This window comes from Haliotis rufescens, unplaced genomic scaffold (assembly GCF_023055435.1).
Source record: "Haliotis rufescens isolate VD_foot unplaced genomic scaffold, xgHalRufe1.0.p SCAF_1, whole genome shotgun sequence".
NCBI lineage: Eukaryota > Metazoa > Mollusca > Gastropoda > Lepetellida > Haliotidae > Haliotis > Haliotis rufescens.
Window position 1 is genome coordinate 14,351,028 of NW_025963779.1, and position 20,630 is coordinate 14,371,657.

Below are 20,630 nucleotides of genomic sequence, written 5' to 3' on the forward strand. Positions count from 1 at the left end.
TTTCAACAAATGCTTGTTTTATACTTATAACAACACTTAATGTATACTTCAGGCTCAAATGTGTCGAAATAATGATTTGAGAGGCCTTCGGGATTTCTATATTTATTTGAACGCACATGTACGCAAGTCTTTGACCTAACCGACTTACTTGAGATGTCACGGACTTGTTCATAGTCAGATTTTTCCATCAATGCACCCATTCTTGTGAACTTGAATGTAGAAACGAACGTGTAAAGAAAGTCTAAGAAAGAAAAAAACCCTGGTATTTTGAACATGTCTGATGATTTTCTATAAATTAAACAATGATATTGCCAATGGGCCTACCTCGCCCTTTGTGAGCGAACAACAAGTCGGGATTGCCGAGGTATCAGTGTCAACAGGTGTCGTACGAGTGAGTGAGTATGGTTTTACGCCGCTTTTAGCAATATTCCAGTAATATCACGGCGGGGGACACCAGAAATGAGCTTCACACATTGTACCCATGTCGGGAATCGAACCCGGGTCCTCGGCGTGACGAGCAAACGCTTTAACCACTAGGCTACCCGACCGCCCCAAGTCTCGTACGAACATACACCTCTGTTATAGCCGTATACTGCTTCCTTGTACAAATACAAATGATGTGTTTATGAATCACAAATCCTGTCTCACTTAGTGTTGTACATGTACATACCCATTTCAAATATTAGATTTTCACTTCCATTTTGGATACTCATGCGTGTATGATATTTACATTCGAAAGTGGATCGGAAGTATTAATTTTGTTAATCGTTATATTGTTAATATATGTGAATTTGATTTAAGAAAGCCACTACCCAATCTTTACCTGTTCATATATTGTACAGCATGTACATATTCAAAGTATTTACCACATATTTATAACATAATGTGACCATTTACGTGTATTTTTCGTGCATTACGTTTTAGAATGATATATTTCAGCGTGTGCTGCAAACACTGTATATCCACAGAGACACCTGGTTACTCCGGAAACCCCGCTTTGTGGCGGGCAACAGGGACACCTGGTTACTCCGGAAACCCCGCTTTGTGGCGGGCAACAGAGACACCCGGTTACTCCAGAAACCCCGCTGGTTAGTCCGGAAACCCCGCTTTGTGGCGGGCAACAGGGACACCCGGTTACTTCGGAAACCCCGCTTTGTGGCGGGCAACAGAGACACCCGGTTACTCCAGAAACCCCGCTGGTTAGTCCGGAAACCCCGCTTTGTGGCGGGCAACAGGGACAACCGGTTACTCCGGAAATCCCGCTTTGTGGTGGGCAACAGAGACACCCGGTTACTCCAGAAACCCCGCTTTGTGGCGGGCCAAAGAGACATCCGGTTACCCCAGAAACCTCGCTGGTTAGTCCGGAAACCCCGCTTTGTGGCGGGCAACAGAGACACCCGGTTACTCCGGAAACCCCGCTTTGTGGCGGGCAACAGAGACACCCAGTTACTCCAGAAACCCCACTGGTTAGTCCGGAAACCCCGCTTTGTGGCGGGCAACGGGGACACCCGGTTACTCCGGAAACCCCGCTTTGTGGCGGGCAACAGAGACACCCAGTTACTCCAGAAACCCCACTGGTTAGTCCGGAAACCCCGCTTTGTGGCGGGCAAAAGGGACAACTGGTTACTCCAGAAACCTCGCTGGTTAGTCCGGAAACCCCGCTTTGTGGCGGGCAACAGAGACACCCGGTTACTCCGGAAACCCCGCTTTGTGGCGGGCAACAGAGACACCCAGTTACTCCAGAAACCCCACTGGTTAGTCCGGAAACCCCGCTTTGTGGCGGGCAACGGGGACACCCGGTTAGTCCGGAAACCCCGCTTTGTGGCGGGCCAAAGAGACATCCGGTTACTCCAGAAACCTCGCTGGTTAGTCCGGAAACCCCGCTTTGGGGCGGGCAACAGGGACAACTGGTTACTCCGGAAACCCCGCTTTGTGGCGGGCAACAGGGACACCCGGTTACTCCGGAAACCCAGCTTTGTGGCGGGCCACAGAGACACCCAGTTACTCCAGAAAGCCCGCTTTGTGGCGGGCCTCAGAGACACCCGGTTACTCCGGAAACCCCGCTTTGTGGTGGGCCTCAGAGACACCCGGTTACTCCAGAAACCCCGCTGGTTAGTCCGGAAACCCCGCTTTGTGGCGGGCAACAGGGACACCCGGTTACTCCGGAAACCCCGCTTTGTGGTGGGCCTCAGAGACACCCGGTTACTCCAGAAACCCCGCTGGTTAGTCCGGAAACCCCGCTTTGTGGCGGGCAACAGGGACACCCGGTTACTCCGGAAACCCCGCTTTGTGGCGGGCCAAAGAGACATCCGGTTACTCCAGAAACCTCGCTGGTAAGTCCGGAAACCCCGCTTTGGGGCGGGCAACAGGGACAACTGGTTACTCCGGAAACCCCGCTTTGTGGTGGGCCTCAGAGACACCCGGTTACTCCAGAAACCCCGCTGGTTAGTCCGGAAACCCTGCTTTGTGGCGGGCAACAGGGACACCCGGTTACTCCGAAAACCCCGCTTTGTGGCGGGCCACAGGGACAACCGGTTACTCCGGAAATCCCGCTTTGTGGTGGGCAACAGAGACACCCGGTTACTCCAGAAACCCCGCTTTGTGGCGGGCCAAAGAGACATCCGGTTACTCCAGAAACCCCGCTGGTTAGTCCGGAAACCCCGCTTTGTGGCGGGCAACAGGGACACCCGGTTATTCCGGAAACCCCGCTTTGTGGCGGGCAACAGAGACACCCGGTTACTCCAGAAACCCCACTGGTTAGTCCGGAAACCCCGCTTTGTGGCGGGCAACGGGGACACCCGGTTACTCCGGAAACCCCGCTTTGTGGCGGGCAACAGAGACACCCAGTTACTCCAGAAACCCCACTGGTTAGTCCGGAAACCCCGCTTTGTGGCGGGCAAAAGGGACAACTGGTTACTCCAGAAACCTCGCTGGTTAGTCCGGAAACCCCGCTTTGTGGCGGGCAACAGAGACACCCGGTTACTCCGGAAACCCCGCTTTGTGGCGGGCAACAGAGACACCCAGTTACTCCAGAAACCCCGCTTTGTGGCGGGCAACAGAGACACCCAGTTACTCCAGAAACCCCACTGGTTAGTCCGGAAACCCCGCTTTGTGGCGGGCAACGGGGACACCCGGTTAGTCCGGAAACCCCGCTTTGTGGCGGGCCAAAGAGACATCCGGTTACTCCAGAAACCTCGCTGGTTAGTCCGGAAACCCCGCTTTGGGGCGGGCAACAGGGACAACTGGTTACTCCGGAAACCCCGCTTTGTGGCGGGCAACAGGGACACCCGGTTACTCCGGAAACCCAGCTTTGTGGCGGGCCACAGAGACACCCAGTTACTCCAGAAAGCCCGCTTTGTGGCGGGCCTCAGAGACACCCGGTTACTCCGGAAACCCCGCTTTGTGGTGGGCCTCAGAGACACCCGGTTACTCCAGAAACCCCGCTGGTTAGTCCGGAAACCCCGCTTTGTGGCGGGCAACAGGGACACCCGGTTACTCCGGAAACCCCGCTTTGTGGTGGGCCTCAGAGACACCCGGTTACTCCAGAAACCCCGCTGGTTAGTCCGGAAACCCCGCTTTGTGGCGGGCAACGGGGACACCCGGTTACTCCGGAAACCCCGCTTTGTGGCGGGCCAAAGAGACATCCGGTTACTCCAGAAACCTCGCTGGTAAGTCCGGAAACCCCGCTTTGGGGCGGGCAACAGGGACAACTGGTTACTCCGGAAACCCCGCTTTGTGGTGGGCCTCAGAGACACCCGGTTACTCCAGAAACCCCGCTGGTTAGTCCGGAAACCCTGCTTTGTGGCGGGCAACAGGGACACCCGGTTACTCCGAAAACCCAGCTTTGTGGCGGGCCACAGAGACACCCAGTTACTCCAGAAAGCCCGCTTTGTGGCGGGCCTCAGAGACACCCGGTTACTCCGGAAACCCCGCATTGTGGTGGGCAACAGAGACACCCAGTTACTCCAGAAACCCCACTGGTTAGTCCGGAAACCCCGCTTTGTGGCGGGCAACGGGGACACCCGGTTAGTCCGGAAACCCCGCTTTGTGGCGGGCCAAAGAGACATCCGGTTACTCCAGAAACCTCGCTGGTTAGTCCGGAAACCCCGCTTTGGGGCGGGCAACAGGGACAACTGGTTACTCCGGAAACCCCGCTTTGTGGCGGGCAACAGGGACACCCGGTTACTCCGGAAACCCAGCTTTGTGGCGGGCCACAGAGACACCCAGTTACTCCAGAAAGCCCGCTTTGTGGCGGGCCTCAGAGACACCCGGTTACTCCGGAAACCCCGCTTTGTGGTGGGCCTCAGAGACACCCGGTTACTCCAGAAACCCCGCTGGTTAGTCCGGAAACCCCGCTTTGTGGCGGGCAACAGGGACACCCGGTTACTCCGGAAACCCCGCTTTGTGGTGGGCCTCAGAGACACCCGGTTACTCCAGAAACCCCGCTGGTTAGTCCGGAAACCCCGCTTTGTGGCGGGCAACGGGGACACCCGGTTACTCCGGAAACCCCGCTTTGTGGCGGGCCAAAGAGACATCCGGTTACTCCAGAAACCTCGCTGGTAAGTCCGGAAACCCCGCTTTGGGGCGGGCAACAGGGACAACTGGTTACTCCGGAAACCCCGCTTTGTGGTGGGCCTCAGAGACACCCGGTTACTCCAGAAACCCCGCTGGTTAGTCCGGAAACCCTGCTTTGTGGCGGGCAACAGGGACACCCGGTTACTCCGAAAACCCAGCTTTGTGGCGGGCCACAGAGACACCCAGTTACTCCAGAAAGCCCGCTTTGTGGCGGGCCTCAGAGACACCCGGTTACTCCGGAAACCCCGCTTTGTGGTGGGCCTCAGAGACACCCGGTTACTCCAGAAACCCCGCTGGTTAGTCCGGAAACCCCGCTTTGTGGCGGGCAACAGGGACACCCGGTTATTCCGGAAACCCCGCTTTGTGGTGGGCCTCAGAGACACCCGGTTACTCCAGAAACCCCGCTGGTTAGTCCGGAAACCCTGCTTTGTGGCGGGCAACAGGGACACCCGGTTACTCCGGAAACCCCGCTTTGTGGCGGGCCACAGAGACACCCAGTTACTCCAGAAACCCCGCTGGTTAGTCCGGAAACCCCGCTTTGTGGCGGGCAAACGGGGACAACTGGTTACTCCGGAAATCCCGCTTTGTGGCGGGCCTCAGAGACACCCGAATACTCCGGATACCCCGCTTTGTGGCGGGCCAAAGAGACACCCGGTTACTCCAGAAACCCCGCTTTGTGGCGGGCCTCAGAGACACCTGGTTAGTCCGGAAACCCCGCTTTGTGGCGGGCCTCAGAGACACCTGGTTAGTCCGGAAACCCCGCTTTGTGGCGGACAACAGAGACACCCGGTTACTCCGGAAACCCCGCTTTGTGGCGATTCGCCTCCCACAGACACCCGGTTACTACGGAAACCCCGCTTTGTGGCGGGCCACAGAGACACCCGGTTACTCCAGAAACCCCGCTTTGTGGCGGGCCTCAGAGACACCTGGTTACTCCGGAAACCCCGCTTTGTGGCGGGCCTCAGAGACACCTGGTTACTCCGGAAACCCCGCTTTGTGGCGGGCTACAGGGACACCTGGTTACTCCGGAAACCCCGCTTTGTGGCGGACAACAGAGACACCCGGTTACTCCGGAAACCCCGCTTTGTGGCGATTCGCCACAAAGCGGGGTTTCCGAAGTAACCAGGTGTCTCTGTGAATATACAGTGTTTGAAGCATACGCTAAATATATATTTAAAAGGAAATTGGTAAATCCGGAAATTTCGTAAACCGGATAATTTTGTTTGGATTAGTACCATTTGGAACAAGGGAGTTTCGCTGTATAAACCTATTGATGATTATAGTTACTGTATGTAACACGCAAACTGCCATGAAGTTGTAATGTTAATACTGAAACTGCTTGTGAATGACAATCCATTTCTTTAGCGTATACTGTATACTTATTAGTGTCATAGTTTTGAAAATTCTTTAGACAAAATGCAGCATTTATGATTTTACGCCTAAGATTTTACAGCTTTTGTACCACGGAATAAACTCCACGACCGATTTAAGATGACTTATGTTTGGTTTAATACATGTCCGGTGAAGGTTTGTTGTTTGAATTGCATCTGTCATCATGTTCAAGTTGATGTAAAGGAAGACGAAAATCTGCCTAGTGTACCGATTAAATATATACCTCTCTATATACCGAAATCACTAGTTGTCTTTAGTTCATTGGGGGCAGTGAGGTAGACTGGTCCTTAGAGTGTAGTCTCGTCACACCTTTGATCCGGGTTGGGCTCCCAATGGTACAATGAGAGAAACCTATTCTTGATGTCCCCGCAGTGGAAGAATACTTAAAGGATATCTGATTAAAGTTTAAAGGATGCCGGTGAGAATCACGTATTTTTATGTATGCATGTCACGAAACGATTGAGTTTAATATATGTTCAATTACATGAAGAACAAAGCGTTTCACGCGAACATATGTCATCAAAGGTAAACGTGATTGAGTTGGTAACGCTGTTTTGAACTCTCTGACAGTAATATCAGGGCGTGTCGGCATAACGTCAGTGTGTCAGGAGAAAGCCTGCATCACCGTATATAATCATATCGAACATGAAAAGGATGAATTCTTTTCACACAGAAGATCCAAGTTTTTTCTAACACACCTGTGAGTGAGACACTCATTTGAGATGATCAGTGTTAAACATGTGTGTGAGATCGAATTCCAGGTCCGTGATTGGCTACTCCATAGTGATGAACCAAGGTCAGATTGTGACGGACTATTTTCCTGATTGATAAGTTTACGTCTGTGGGGGAAACGCTATGGTTTTAGAGTGTTTTCTAAATGTTCTTTGATATGATCTCGTTTGCATCATCATCGCCTTGATATTCCACAGATTTCTGAAATATTTTTGTGTGGACGGTGACACTAGTGAGTGAGTGAATATGGTTTTACGCCGCTTTTAGCAATATTCCAGCAATATCACGGCGGGGGACACCAGAAATGGGCTTCACACATTGTACCCATGTCGGGAATCGAACCCGGGTCTTCGGCGTGACGAGCGAACGCTTTAACCACTAGGCTACCCGACCGCCCCTGACGGTGACACTAGGTATGAGTAGTAAGCAGTAAGCCGGATGACGCCACATATGACCTTAGTTTTATGTGTTAATGCGCTACTGCTCATGAGAATAGACAAAAGTAATACCATGCATTCGACGCGAATTGAGAGTGTTTTAGACACAGATTACTGCACCCGTGTCTGTCAATTACAGTAGACTACGGTTATAGCGAACTCAAAGGGACCACAAATTCTAGTTCGTTATAACCGTAATTCGTTATAAGCATATATACAGCAAATGGCAGGGACCTAAAAACCAGTTCGTTATATCCGCCAGTTCGTTATTAGCGTGTTCGTTATAACCGTAGTTTACTGTACTATACTTTCCTAATAGTATGAATATGGAAAGGGTTTTGTCGCTTTTATTCAAGACGTGGGCGTGAAGGATGTAGATATGCAATGTTTACAATACGACGTCAGCCATTAGTCAGGGTTTTGTATTCTGAAGTTATTTGTAGATGACAACGTTGACAGCGTTGATGTTAAACACGTGGGGGCTTGGGTTTTATCGAAAACAATAAATTGTTCCAGATAATGCTTCAACAAAATAATTGTGCTTCTCGCTGTTTTTAGGCTCCTAGTCGTGATGACAATTTTCTCCTTTTGCGGATGTAGCTAAACAATTGTCTAGTCTCCAGCAGCTCACAATATGTGCACATACCAAAGCGGAACCAGCAACAAGGCTGAGGCTTCTGTTCAACGATTTCTGCCCTTTGGACCAATACACCAATACACCAAATACATGCGGCTGAAGTATTCGCAGTTAGTTTTATATTCTCCACCATGTATATACAGGATCATTATACCACATCGCCTGTTGCTGAATGTCATTGCTGGTGGAGTGAGAGTCTGAGTGAGTGAATGTTGTTTTACATCGCAGTCAGAACTATTAAAGCTACCAAGGTATCGAAACTTGATCAAACATGTGAACAAGATCCATGTCGCCGGTTACATTGACACGCCATAGCCAGCTCGCACAATATAATCACCCGACCCCAACGTATAACGTTGTCTAGCACGGCGTATTGCGGGCCTGTTCTGATCGCTGAGATCCCAGGTAGAAAAAAACGACAATATCATGCACAGTTTGTAAGGATCTATTCGCGGTGTCAGCGGTGTTATGTGGTCGGATAAAACACTGTAGAACTCACTTACCAACTCTACATCATAGTCTTGTATTGAGTGAGTGATTGAGGGAGTTGGGTTTTAAGCTACATTTAGCAATATTCAAACAATATCAAGACGGAGACACCAGCATGTGCATCACACATCGTATTGGGGGGAATCGAACCCGGGTCTTCGACGTAACAAGTGATCGCTTCAACCACTAGGCTACCCAAGGCCAACCTCCCCGTCTTGTACATTGTATTAGAGTGAGTGAGTGATTTGGGTATAACGCCGCTTTGAATAGTATTCCAGTTATATCACGGCGTGTTAAATTAATGTGGAAGGAAAGGCCGAAGTGATGCAGACGTTTATCACTTTTGTGAATACCCCCCCCCCCCCCCCCCCCCCTCAAACACACACACACACACAAACACTCCGGATTGTTTTATAGAAAATAGTATTTGAGTTGGGGACAAGTGATATTTGCTCCCCCGCCTGTCAAAATGGTTAACTACGGCCTTGCCATGAGCACGGTCATGGCGCTGAAAATCTAAAAACATAATCGTGGGGGACCGGGAATTAAACCCCTGATCATAGGTTTCTGGCGTGCCCAAGGGACGCAACTCTTCACGGCGAATTGCGGCGCTTTAGACGACTAGGCCACTCGTGCCCCACATTGTAGTAGAACGTGCGACATTGTCATATGCATCGAACTTTAGGTGACAGCTTCCGAATGTACACCGCTGTGCGCCGTGTTGTGACCTATAGTTGGACGGATCTCGCGTTTTGGGCCATATTCCGGCTTCATGATTATAGATTTGAGTACGTCAACACCAACCTACATGCTATCAGTTTCACCAGAGCCTTAAACTTCCTTGTTATGCGCCCCTTATTTAATAAATAAATACTGCTAAACACGGTATTAAAAACTCACTTTCACTCTATATTGTTTACTCCGCGTCCTATACATGCCCGGATGTATTTATCTCTTTCACAATGTAGATGTTTAGTACGCAGCTGTTCGTGACCTACAACTTGAAAACTAGAAAACCCTAACAATAAGACATGCCTCTGAATAATCATAACGTTGTATTGAGAACGCCCGTGTTCACGTAAACATCCTCCTCTCAGGAAAACAAGTCGTCTTTGTCCTCACTGATCGTACACACGTATGGGAATAGAACCCGGACATTTCCATATAATTAGGGAACACACATTCCAAAGGCACATCCATTATTCGATTCAAATTATATATTGAATGTAAGGCGATACAGAGGAGGGACTGAGTCAAGGTGCAGTGTGGATAAGCGGTTGTTGTATTGATAGGGAAGGGCAAACCGCTCGCACTTAACCAACATCCGTCTTAAAACCCTAGTGTATCGATTACTAAATACGATGTCTTTTTACAGACTAGAACGTTGGTTGCAGACATTGATACTCACCTACGTCGTTTATTGCATACGTATATCTGATCACCCGAAGGTCTCATCTTGACACAAATATAAATCATTGTTACTTCAAATCGTTAAAAATGTTATGCCTACAGCAGTGACCCTCAGTCGTCAGAATGAAGAAAACACAACAATAGTTAACCCATTATCCATGATCTGGGTTGTAGTTAAATGCAGCCTCGCCCCTCTCACGGATAACGCATTATTGGTCTTAATATACGACAGCTCTAATTTCAGGTCATACGTGTCAAGCTCCACTGGTCGCTAGAAATGCACAGCAAAGTCCAACTGGGACTACATTCATAGAGAATGAATAGAGATCCTTACCAGGAAAAGGGGGTTAGAATATTAGATCCGGTAGAGTAACAAGTATGATTTACACCGGTCATACTTCATGCTGTTGGGCTGAGAGGAGACGAAACAGACAGGAGGGTTTTACGTGGGCTAATGACATATTACCTGAATGTACGTATGTTGTACAGGTGTCACGATTCTTGTGAGTTTAAACATACACTGACACCCTAATGTCTGCATCGCACTGGACGGGTTTACCACTATAGATTTCCTCATCACCGATGGCTCAAAGACCAAGCCTATACAGGTAAATGAAATAGTTGTCACATTTAGCATGCCGGATACAAAGCTGGACCTATTGTGTCAATGTTGATAATGATCGTTTAGGATACGAGGTCATACTATGAATATAAAGAGGGCTGAATTTACCTCTATACCTCCACTTACACTTCAAACTGAAGTTAACCCGACTTTTAATTTATGATGTTACAATATAAAGATTCACTTACCTTAAGTTTTTTAAAACTCATTGTTGTGGTAATTTGTATTGAATATAATACCATTGTCGATGGCTTGTTCAGTCTCATATATGGATGAAGAACATCAGAGTAATGATTTTAGTTGAAATGCTGAAAATTTATATATTACCGATAATTACTCTGATATGCCTCAGATACTGTTTTGTTTGTGGGGTGGTGTGGGTTGGGATGAAGTGTGGGTTGTGGGTTGTGGGGTGTGGGGTAGTGGGTGTGGGGTGTGGGGTGTGGGGTGTGGGGTAGTGGGGTAGTGGGGTAGTGGGTGTGGGGAAGGGGGGTAGTGGGGTAGTTGGTGTGGGGAGTGGGGAGTGCGGTGTGGGGTGTGGGGTGTGGGGTGTGGAGTGGGGGTGAGTGTACCGAAAGTAATACTATCACACTTGAATAAGACGATTATGGGTACAATGTGAAGCCACTTCTGGTATGTCCCGTCGAGATACTGCTGGGGTATTGTTAACGCGGCGTAAAACCATACTCACTCAAATACTCAACGATAATACGTCTTCTTTATTTTAACATTATTTGAAAGGTCGTAACATATTATAAATTGCGGTTCACACGATAGATGTTCTGTGTGACATGGATAGCAAGACAAATCCCAAACCGTGGGATTCAGCGTTCACTTCAGTGATCACAACTGCCATCATGTATTGATGCTGTTGAGTTTAATGATGGTGAACCTTGTTTCCTGGGGATATGACTACATCAAGCTTATTTAGCATTTCATGCTATTTAGTTTTAGAGGTTACGAAATACATTAATACACTCCATCACGCCCAGGTTAAGGTTTGATGGGGCGGCAGTTCTATTGTTAAGATAATAAAATGAAACCTCATGTATCCATAAATTACATTTTTCAGTGTCTGGATTTTTGTCGTGTAGCGATGTTAAGGTATGGATTGTTTAATATTACATTGCCAAACTAAACCTGGGAGAGAAAAGTAGACACCCATGTTTGATTGGGTGTATTAATGAAATCCAAGATATGGTTATTCAATGGTGATGTTTTTGATACGGGTATCACAGGCGATATTACATGCATGATATCAATGAGTTTATCACAGTTTAGCTTAGTGACGTTTTGATAACGTTTGTAATTTTTTTATCAAGTGTATACTTTCTTTTGCCTGGCAGTATATTTTAACAGGTGACATTCTTCAACAATGTCACATTTTATGTCATGTGCTCTTTCATAACTCATCTATCACGCCTCGGGGATTTATGGTAAAACACAATATAATTTAGCAAGTCATTCCTTAGATTATTTTGTCCATCATTGTGGCACAATAACACAATTGTAGGCAGGCATATCTGAAATTCCACCCGCAATGTCGAACGTCCCGAGTGGTTAACTCGACGGAGCATTTAATCAGGGTCTTACAATATTATGAACCCGTGAACATATCTTTTTGTCCCGCTTCCTGACAACGCACAGGGTATGTTATGTATCTCAAATGCAAACTATTACCATAACAATGACGCCACCTGCATAGCAACACCGTGTCTAGTTCTACCTGTGAAGGACAACCAAGTGAATAACACACAACCACACATGAGATAACAATTAGTGTTTTACATAACATGCAGGATAAACGTCTACATTGTGACACATCAGCATCCTAATCACAGAATAGAGTATGCGTTTATATTTTCTCATATTTATACCAATAACTAAATACAATCATATAAAACGTTAGAAGATGCATAGTTTATATAAAAATACAATAAATTAATCTGTACACGCATACACAATTATCAATAAATGTATCGATCATTGAAATATAATAATAATTATGATGATCTTAAAGATCTGATTCTGTGTACACAATAAATCACCTGTGAAGATAGACCAATGTAGTTTTGTGCCGTAAATGTGTATTTGGGTAAAATAGAGTCACAAAAAATATCTTTCCCTTTCAAGGTATATAATCCATATATATCTCAAAAAATGTTTCTTGAAATTATTACTCAATCATAACAATCTTAGCAAGTCCAGAAAGTTCTTTAACCCAACTGAACACCAATTCGCTTAATGTCTACATAAGATGGAAGGAAGTTATGTTGGGAGCGTATTTATATGACAAAGAAGTCTTATTTTGCTTTTGTATATATTATTAACATGTTTTAATGTCTTTAATTTGAAGGTCAAGATAAAAAAAAGATATGTATGCAACTGTCGTTAAAAACAAATGTAGTCATGTGATAGCGTCATGCTGAAAAATGAATATGGAAATACAGTTATGGTGGCTGTTTATTATATATATGTTTATGTACTGTACATTATGTAGAATGGTACAAGAGAAACAGTGAATGCTAACCTTTGCCAGCCACATTCCAGCTATATCATAGGGGTCTGTACAATTGGGCATGAGTCAGACAAACCAATGGTTGACAGGATGAGCATCGAACCACACCGTCAGATATTATGACACACAGTTAGCAGGTCACGCATTAAACTGTTCACCAAGAAAATCATGTATAATGGGAAGCTACTGTGTCCATCAATATCCAACGTACATTGGGTAACCATATAAAACAATGGTTGCTGTTACGAAGGAAATCTCCGAACCTGACCACCCGATCCATTCGCCTCTTAAGGACAAATTGCTTGAAAACAATAAATATATATGTAGCTGGTGTTAAGAACAAACATAACATTTTCATACACGCGAAGACTCCATTCATCTAAAATTATAACGCTTGATTGAAATATTTGTCCCGATGAATCCTTTAAACATGTGTATTTTTTATAACCACCATAACACATGCATGCACATACGGACTCATTTCAATGTTTGATTAAAATACATCATGTATTTGTCCCTGTGAATCATATAGACCATGTATGTATTTAGTTATGACCATAGCACTGTGATGGACATACTGAGCCACTATATTGCTCACATGAACGTTAATCACTCAAAGAATGTACGAAATGTCTGAACGCTGTATGAGGGCAGGTCATTCACTCTATTGTGAACAACAGCAACAGAAATGCAATTTCGCATTCATTGTTATCGTGCTGTAGAATAGTGACTCTCGCGCAATAAGTGTCGTTATCGACAGCTAGCTCAGCCATAAATGTAATAACTCTATTTCCATTTCAATCATATTTGATGGCGATGTCATGAACACAACAAATATATCCACGACACATTCCTGTCCGTTTACAGTGTGCGTCACTGCGATCAATCATACGTGTTTGGGATAACTCGTCTGTGCAGACATGTCAGCGTTTATCTGCCTGCCTGCCTGCCTGCCTGCCTGCCTGTCTGTCTGTCTGTACGTCCGTCTGCCTGTCTGTCTGCCTGTCTACTGTCTGCATGTCTGCCTGCCTGCCTGCCTGCCTGTCTGTCTGTCAGTATGTCTGTCTGCCTGCCTGCCTGCCTGTCTGTCTGTCTGTCAGTATGTCTGTCTGTCTGTCTGCCTGTCTGTCTGTGTGTCTGTCTGTGAGTCTGTCTGTCTGTCTGTCTGTCTGCCTGCCTGCCTGCCTGTCTGTCTGTGTGTGTGTGTGTCTGCCTGTCTGTCTGTGTGTCTGTCTGTCAGTATGTCTGTCTGTCTGTCTGTCTGTCTGTCTGTCTGCCTGTCCGTCCGTCTGCCTATCTGTCTATCTATCTGTCTATCTGTCTGCCTATCTATCTATCTCTCCGCTCAGTGTAAAAGACAAAATAGCGTTGCATTGATTCTAGGATTTCATCAAATGTGTGTCTGTGAGTTCGTGCATGCGTGCGTGCGTGTGTGTGTCTGTGTGTCTGTGTGTGTGTTTGTGTGTGTCACTAAAATGTAACATCATGCTACGCCCGTCAATAAAACCGATATAAATACCATAGCCCCGCAGCCCGTGACCCTACACATTAACTGTTGTGACGTTTCCTGATGATATCAGCATACCTACCCTTGGATTTCACACAAGCTTGAGTGCAGATCACTCAATCTCCATTGTACACTGACAAACAAAGCAACGCATGACGGCCAGAAGTGTCCTCTATTGTGGGTGCCATGGTACACGGCAATTGATGACAAGGACATTAACGTCTCTGATCACGGAAGGGGGTTAGTGGGAGGAGAGGGTATAACATGAGAGAATTAAATTATTCTTATCCTCCTGTGCCAGTTAACCAACGTTTTTGTAAATATTGCCCTGGATGTGTAGAAGATGAAACTCACTTTCTCCTCCACTGCTCACTTTATGATAATATCCGTGTTACCCACCTTCCACAAGTATTTAACCCCACAAATGGCACTTGAATAATAATATTGAGCTTGTATATATTTTAAATGATTATAATATTATTTCAACACTAGGTAGTATGTGCTACAAAATGGCTGTCCGAAGAAAACCTCACTACCGATAACACCATATATATTTATATTGCTTTTTATGTTTTAACTCAATTTGTTTTACTATGTATTATGTATGGTCTCTTATAACCAACATCATGGGTGGCAGAGATACTTTATAGTGTACTTTTATAATAATGTATATGCCTATAACCTGTATCTCCGATGAGACAAAAATAAACAATTTGTCATTGTCATTGTCATTAAAAGTTTAGAATTATTTAATTTTCTTTATGAAAACGTTTTTAATTTAGATGTATAATTGAAGTATCAAGGTGTACAAGAAGTCTTAACGCTTATTTTCTACATTAACTACGATACAAAATCCATTTCTACATCCACATTCTCATTATTCATTGATATGGGTTTTGTGTTAAATAAAGAAATGCTTCATGGATTTGGTTTGTGTCCATTTGAAAGGAAGCGTGTAAAATACATATATCTATCTGGTTGGAATGATACCTAATACTAAACTCAACAGTTAATTAACTTATAACAGTGTGAACCATGGGATTGCTTAATTTTTTTCATGATCACACTGTACATTCGATTATTGTCTAGTACGGAGAAATACATTGCCGCCCTAAAACATACACACCCATGTTTGATGGTGGCTAAAATAAAACAAACAAGAAATGGTTATTCGATGGTGATGTATTTGATACAGGTTTCATAGTAGTGTTTTGGACCATACGTGTGTACTGTTTCGGCGATTTTTATCAAACCAGTAACGTTTTGATAACGTTTGTAATGTTTTGTTCAAATCCATTTTTCAAGTGTATATATCCTTTTACCAGGCAGTTTATATAAATATACACAGAGACTAAATATACACCAGGAACAGATTATATAGTTTGTTTTGGTGATCTATGATATGAAGTATGATCTTGTTGAATGTCAACATTGTCACGTTTGTTTTCCTGTTTTGTGAATCTCGTGCTTGGTAAACACGTTAATGCTGGTAATAAGAACACGTGGTAAAGAATACCGTGGCATGAGTCAGCGTGTCCTCTTTGCTTTAGAGGACAAGTACGGGTACCCCTTTCACTGTACCCTTTGACTGTGGGAGGCTAAGTCCTGTTTGCGAAACCGATACGCTGTTGCGTTGTGTATATAACTGCTTAGCGAAGTGTGTAGGGATATAGAAGGATGCAGATTTATTGTTTGCTTCATAAGCACCTAACACACGTGAAGTTTAATCAGTGGTCTATTTCGAATATTTCGCTTTCATTTTGTTGAGACAGGTGCGCACATGTATGAGTGCATTTTGCCAGGAGAGAGCAAATCCGTTTCATGGGAATAACATTTATTTATGCTGAACAAAAAGAGAAGAGTTTGATTTATGTGCATCTAAAAACATGATAAAAAGTAAATAATCATAGTAACTTTTTTCTTTGAGTGTAGGGGGCACGGGTGGCCAAGTCGTTTAAGTCGCCGCGATTCGCTGTGCAGAGTTGCGTCCCTTGGGCACGCCAGAAACCTATGATTGTGGGTTCGAATCCCTGTTCGCCCCGATTATGTTTCTAGATTTGTCTGCACCATACTCGTGCTCGTGGGTTTCACCGAAGTGGTAAACGTCTGTGACCTGCATCATTTCGGGCTTTCCTCCCACATTAAGCTGACACGTCGTGATATAACTGGAATACTGTTAAAAGCGGCGTTAAATCCAACTCACTCACTATTTGAGTGTATAATTATCAGTGGTAGGACATATACTGTTAAGCATTACAGAAGGAAAACGGATGTTATATTTGAACCTGAACGTCATATTCAGCTTTCATATTAAAATTCATATTTACCAGGAACTAGAGCAGAATATACGTCAGCACTTTGGGAATTATACTGATAAATATGAGGGAATGCATTAACATTTTCCTCATCAAACGATTCCATAATCATATACAACAAAATCTCCGCGTGAGTGAACAAACATGCACTTGGTGACGCATAGGTACAATGCAGAACTTCCTTGTGCGCAGTGAAAAACTCATGACTGTGATTCGCCATGTCTCTGAATTAATGATAATGCTTATTTGCCTCCAAACTGGACGCTCACACCACAGCAGGGTGTGGACGCCCAATCAATCATGACAACACTCATTCTGCGGTTAGCTGTATCCGTCTAATGGAGGCGTCAAAGGCAAGTATATGGTCATTAACTGGTTTCTGTCATATATAAGAGACATTTTAGGTGAAAGTCTTGTATCTAAGTCAGTGAGTGAATGTTGTTTTAAGCCGGATACATATACGTGTTATATCACCAGTCTGGACAGGCGTACCGGTGGCTGACACCATGAACAAAATCCGACGGGGCTCGATCATCAGGCCACACATTGTAAAAAGTGTCTTACGACTCTTTGCTCAGTCAAGGCCTCAGTAAATCTTTCAAAAAGGTTATGGTAGACATGTAGAGGACATTCATAATTTGACGCATCAGCGACCAATTTGATGTCCCAAGGCTTGGGTCAACCAGGACCTCAGACTGGTAGCTATTAAAATGTGATCGTTTCGCATATATGCCTTATTTGGATTTTTTTTATATAGAAAACAGTTGTACAAATATATGACCCCCCCTGTCAAAACAAAGTTAACTACGGCCTTGTATATACTAGTTACCCATTCGAATCACCGACACTCGTGTCGCGTCCTCACGTAAGGTGAATGTAATTTATGATCGCAATGTTTGTTGAGTGGTGTTTTCGTTTTAACCTTGTTTCAATGTACTACAGGTGTAGCGGAAAATCCCTACTCGACATAACTGTATGTTTTACTGTCAATGTCATTCTAGCGAGTTAGGGACCAATCACCTGATAGGCTGTTTGACGGAGTGGAGGGTTGCTGTGGGGTGGGTATTGGTAGGGGTGGCGGTGGTGTATAATATTGGTAATCTTTTTACAAATACGTCATGCTGGATGTGCTTCAAAAAAAGTTGTGTCGATAATTACGATCACAACCCCCAACCCCAACCCCGTCTTTTTATGCAAGAGTGAGTGAGTGAGTGAGTGAGTGAGTGAGTGATTTGGGTTATTACGCCGATTTTAACAGTATTCAAGTTATATCGCGGCGTGTCAGCTTAATATGGGAGTAGAGCCCGAAGTGATACAGGTCTCAGACGTTTACTACTTCGGCGAAACCCACGAGCACGGGTATGGTGCTGACAAACCTAGAAACATAATCGGGGCGAACAGGGATTCGAACCCACAATCATAGGTTTCTAGCGTGCCCAAAGGACGCAACTCTGCACAGCGAATCGCGACGCCTTAGACGACTGGGCCACCCGTGCCCCTTTTATGAAAGAAGCAGGGCAATTAGGAAAACGAAAGCTAGACTGATGCGGGTGAGAGGGTATAACTTTTTTCCTCTTTTATCAATATTCCAGCAATATCATGGTGGGGAGCACCAGCAATTGGGTTCAAACATTGTATCCATGTGGGTAACCGAACCCGGGCATTTTGCGTGATGAGCGAACGCTTTAACCACTAGGCTACCTCTCCACCCCTTCACCTTGCCTGAAGATAAGTATCGTACCATAGAGTTTAGCCCTTCTAAATAATCAAAAACGATTAACGTTTTGTTCGTGGCATGTTTAACTAATGTTACATTATGTTTTCCAGGTCAGTTCGGACGTATATCGTGTCATATACCCACCTGCCGTGAAAACACTGGCTGCTTTCCATGGACAACGGATATGAAAATGGATGATCCGGTTCTGATGCTGCTGAACAACGGTTCTAGTTACGAATCATAGCAATATTTCAAATATTCCTCATCTGCCAACCTTTAACTCTTACATCAAATGTTTGAAGCCCATTTCTGGTGTCCCAAATAGTGATATAGTTGGAATATTGCCTGAAACTACGCTCAGAACAACCAAAGGCCTAAACAGGAATGATTATCACGATGGACCAGACAACGTCTTCCTCGAACGTCACTGATCCTCCTTTGAATGTGACCAGAACCCTAGAGGACGTCAATGACGCTATGGCCATAACCCTGCTTCCAGTCATGCTGTACATAGGAGTGTTGATGATCGTTGGTTTCATCGGCAACGCCATGGTTGTCTACGTCTTCATCTTCAAATTCAGACGAGGAACGCAGAACTTCCTCATAACATGTCTGGCCATATTTGATCTGATCAGCTGCATGATTGCAATGCCCACGGAGATTGTGGACGTCCGTTACTTCTATATGTTTAATTCAGTATTTGCTTGTAAATTATTAACCTTTGTGACGACCTTCTGTGCGATGTGTTCAGTATTTACATTACTTGGTATCGCAATTGACCGATACATCAAAGTATGCCGCCCTTTAACTAACCAGGTGAAGGTGAAGCATGTAAAGATCTGGATTGTTGTTGTTGTGTTCGTTGCACTTGGATTTTCATGGCCCTCCCTGCTCATCTATGGGATACGATCTGCGGATACAGATGTTAAAAACATTACCGGCAAGGACTGTTCAACAGCAGATCAAATGATTGGTACAAAGTACCCTCTAATCTATAACATTGTGTTGGTGGCTGGTCTCCTGGTCACAACGACTGTGCTCTTGGTGTTATATGTGTTCATCTTAAAGGCAATAAGGATTCACAGAATCCATATGAAAGCACGGGCTTCTTTTGCATCAGATACGGTTGTTTCAACAATAGAAATGTCAAACAAAAATATTTCCGAACCACAATATAAAACTGCCAATATGAGCAGTTTCAAGAAGAGCGAGCGACGGAATAAAACCACTGTGATTGCATTCCTGGTGACGGTTGTATTTGTGTTAAGCTTCCTTCCTCATCTTGCTCTCATGTGCACCAGAGCCATCATAAAAGACTTCGACCATGACTTAAGGGGATCTTCCCTTGTTGCATTCAATATATTCATCCGTTCCTATTTTGTCAACTCTGTGGCTAATCCAATTATATACGGTGTCCTCAACTACAAGTTCAGGGAAGAATGTGTGTGGCTTTTTAATACTGTTCTATGCTGTAGACGTCGTCGTGTTCAAATTACCCAAGAAGCTTCGTTTACATCATTTTCTTGATGAATGTGTTCAATATGGATTCTACGCGGAGCATCACAATGTCCGACGTCAAGACCTACATTTGACATGTTTTGTTTTGAGTAACAAAGACGATATCAAATGTCCTATCGCATTTGCATCTTCCTTCGTAATTTAAGATCATTCTATCATTGAACAGACAGCTCAAATGTGAAATGATCATATTTTTAAGGTCTGCGGTTGTAACAAATAATCATAAGGAATAAACATACCGGTGGTCTTATACATGTATTCAGATTATTTAACTGGTAATTGTATTTGTGTTCTAAAATATATGATTATGCTAATCTTGACTAGCGTTGTCAAATATGTCCCCAATTCTTGACAGGTTGAGAACAAAATGAGTGCTTAGATAGACAGATAATAGAGTCAGGCTTTGAATGTACGCTGTGCAAAGCTGAATTTGAAATAAACAGACCGTGTCCATTGTATCACATGGAATGACATGTCACATTTCACATGTTAAAACGTATACTGCATTTATGGAGGATGATATGACATGTTATACAAATATTATCATGCAAAACCTCTTAAACCTCTGTGACAGTAACGTGACTAGTAAGATATATATATATATATATATATATATATATATATATATATATATATATATATATATATATATATATATATATATATATATGGGGAAATGACATAACAATGCCATTAATTTGCCAATATAACTCGATGCGCATTATGAAGTACATACATATACCAATATATGCAGCTCCAGC

General features: G+C 44.7%; 1 protein-coding gene across 1 annotated transcript; it reads left to right on the forward strand.

The window, feature by feature from the left end:
• The first annotated feature begins 9,957 nt into the window (after positions 1–9,957).
• On the forward strand, positions 9,958–20,327 carry LOC124148710 (orexin receptor type 2-like). The gene is made up of 2 exons (XM_046519960.2): positions 9,958–10,280; positions 18,462–20,327. The coding sequence occupies exon 2, from the start codon at positions 18,736–18,738 to the stop codon at positions 19,876–19,878; it is 1,143 nt and encodes a 380-aa protein (XP_046375916.1). The 5' UTR covers positions 9,958–10,280; positions 18,462–18,735; the 3' UTR covers positions 19,879–20,327.
• Positions 20,328–20,630: the final 303 nt, after the last annotated feature.

Bases quoted from the DNA above. Each gene is read 5' to 3' on its own strand.
- LOC124148710 (XM_046519960.2), top strand. From the start codon at position 18,736: ATGATTATCACGATGGACCAGACAACGTCTTCCTCGAACGTCACTGAT.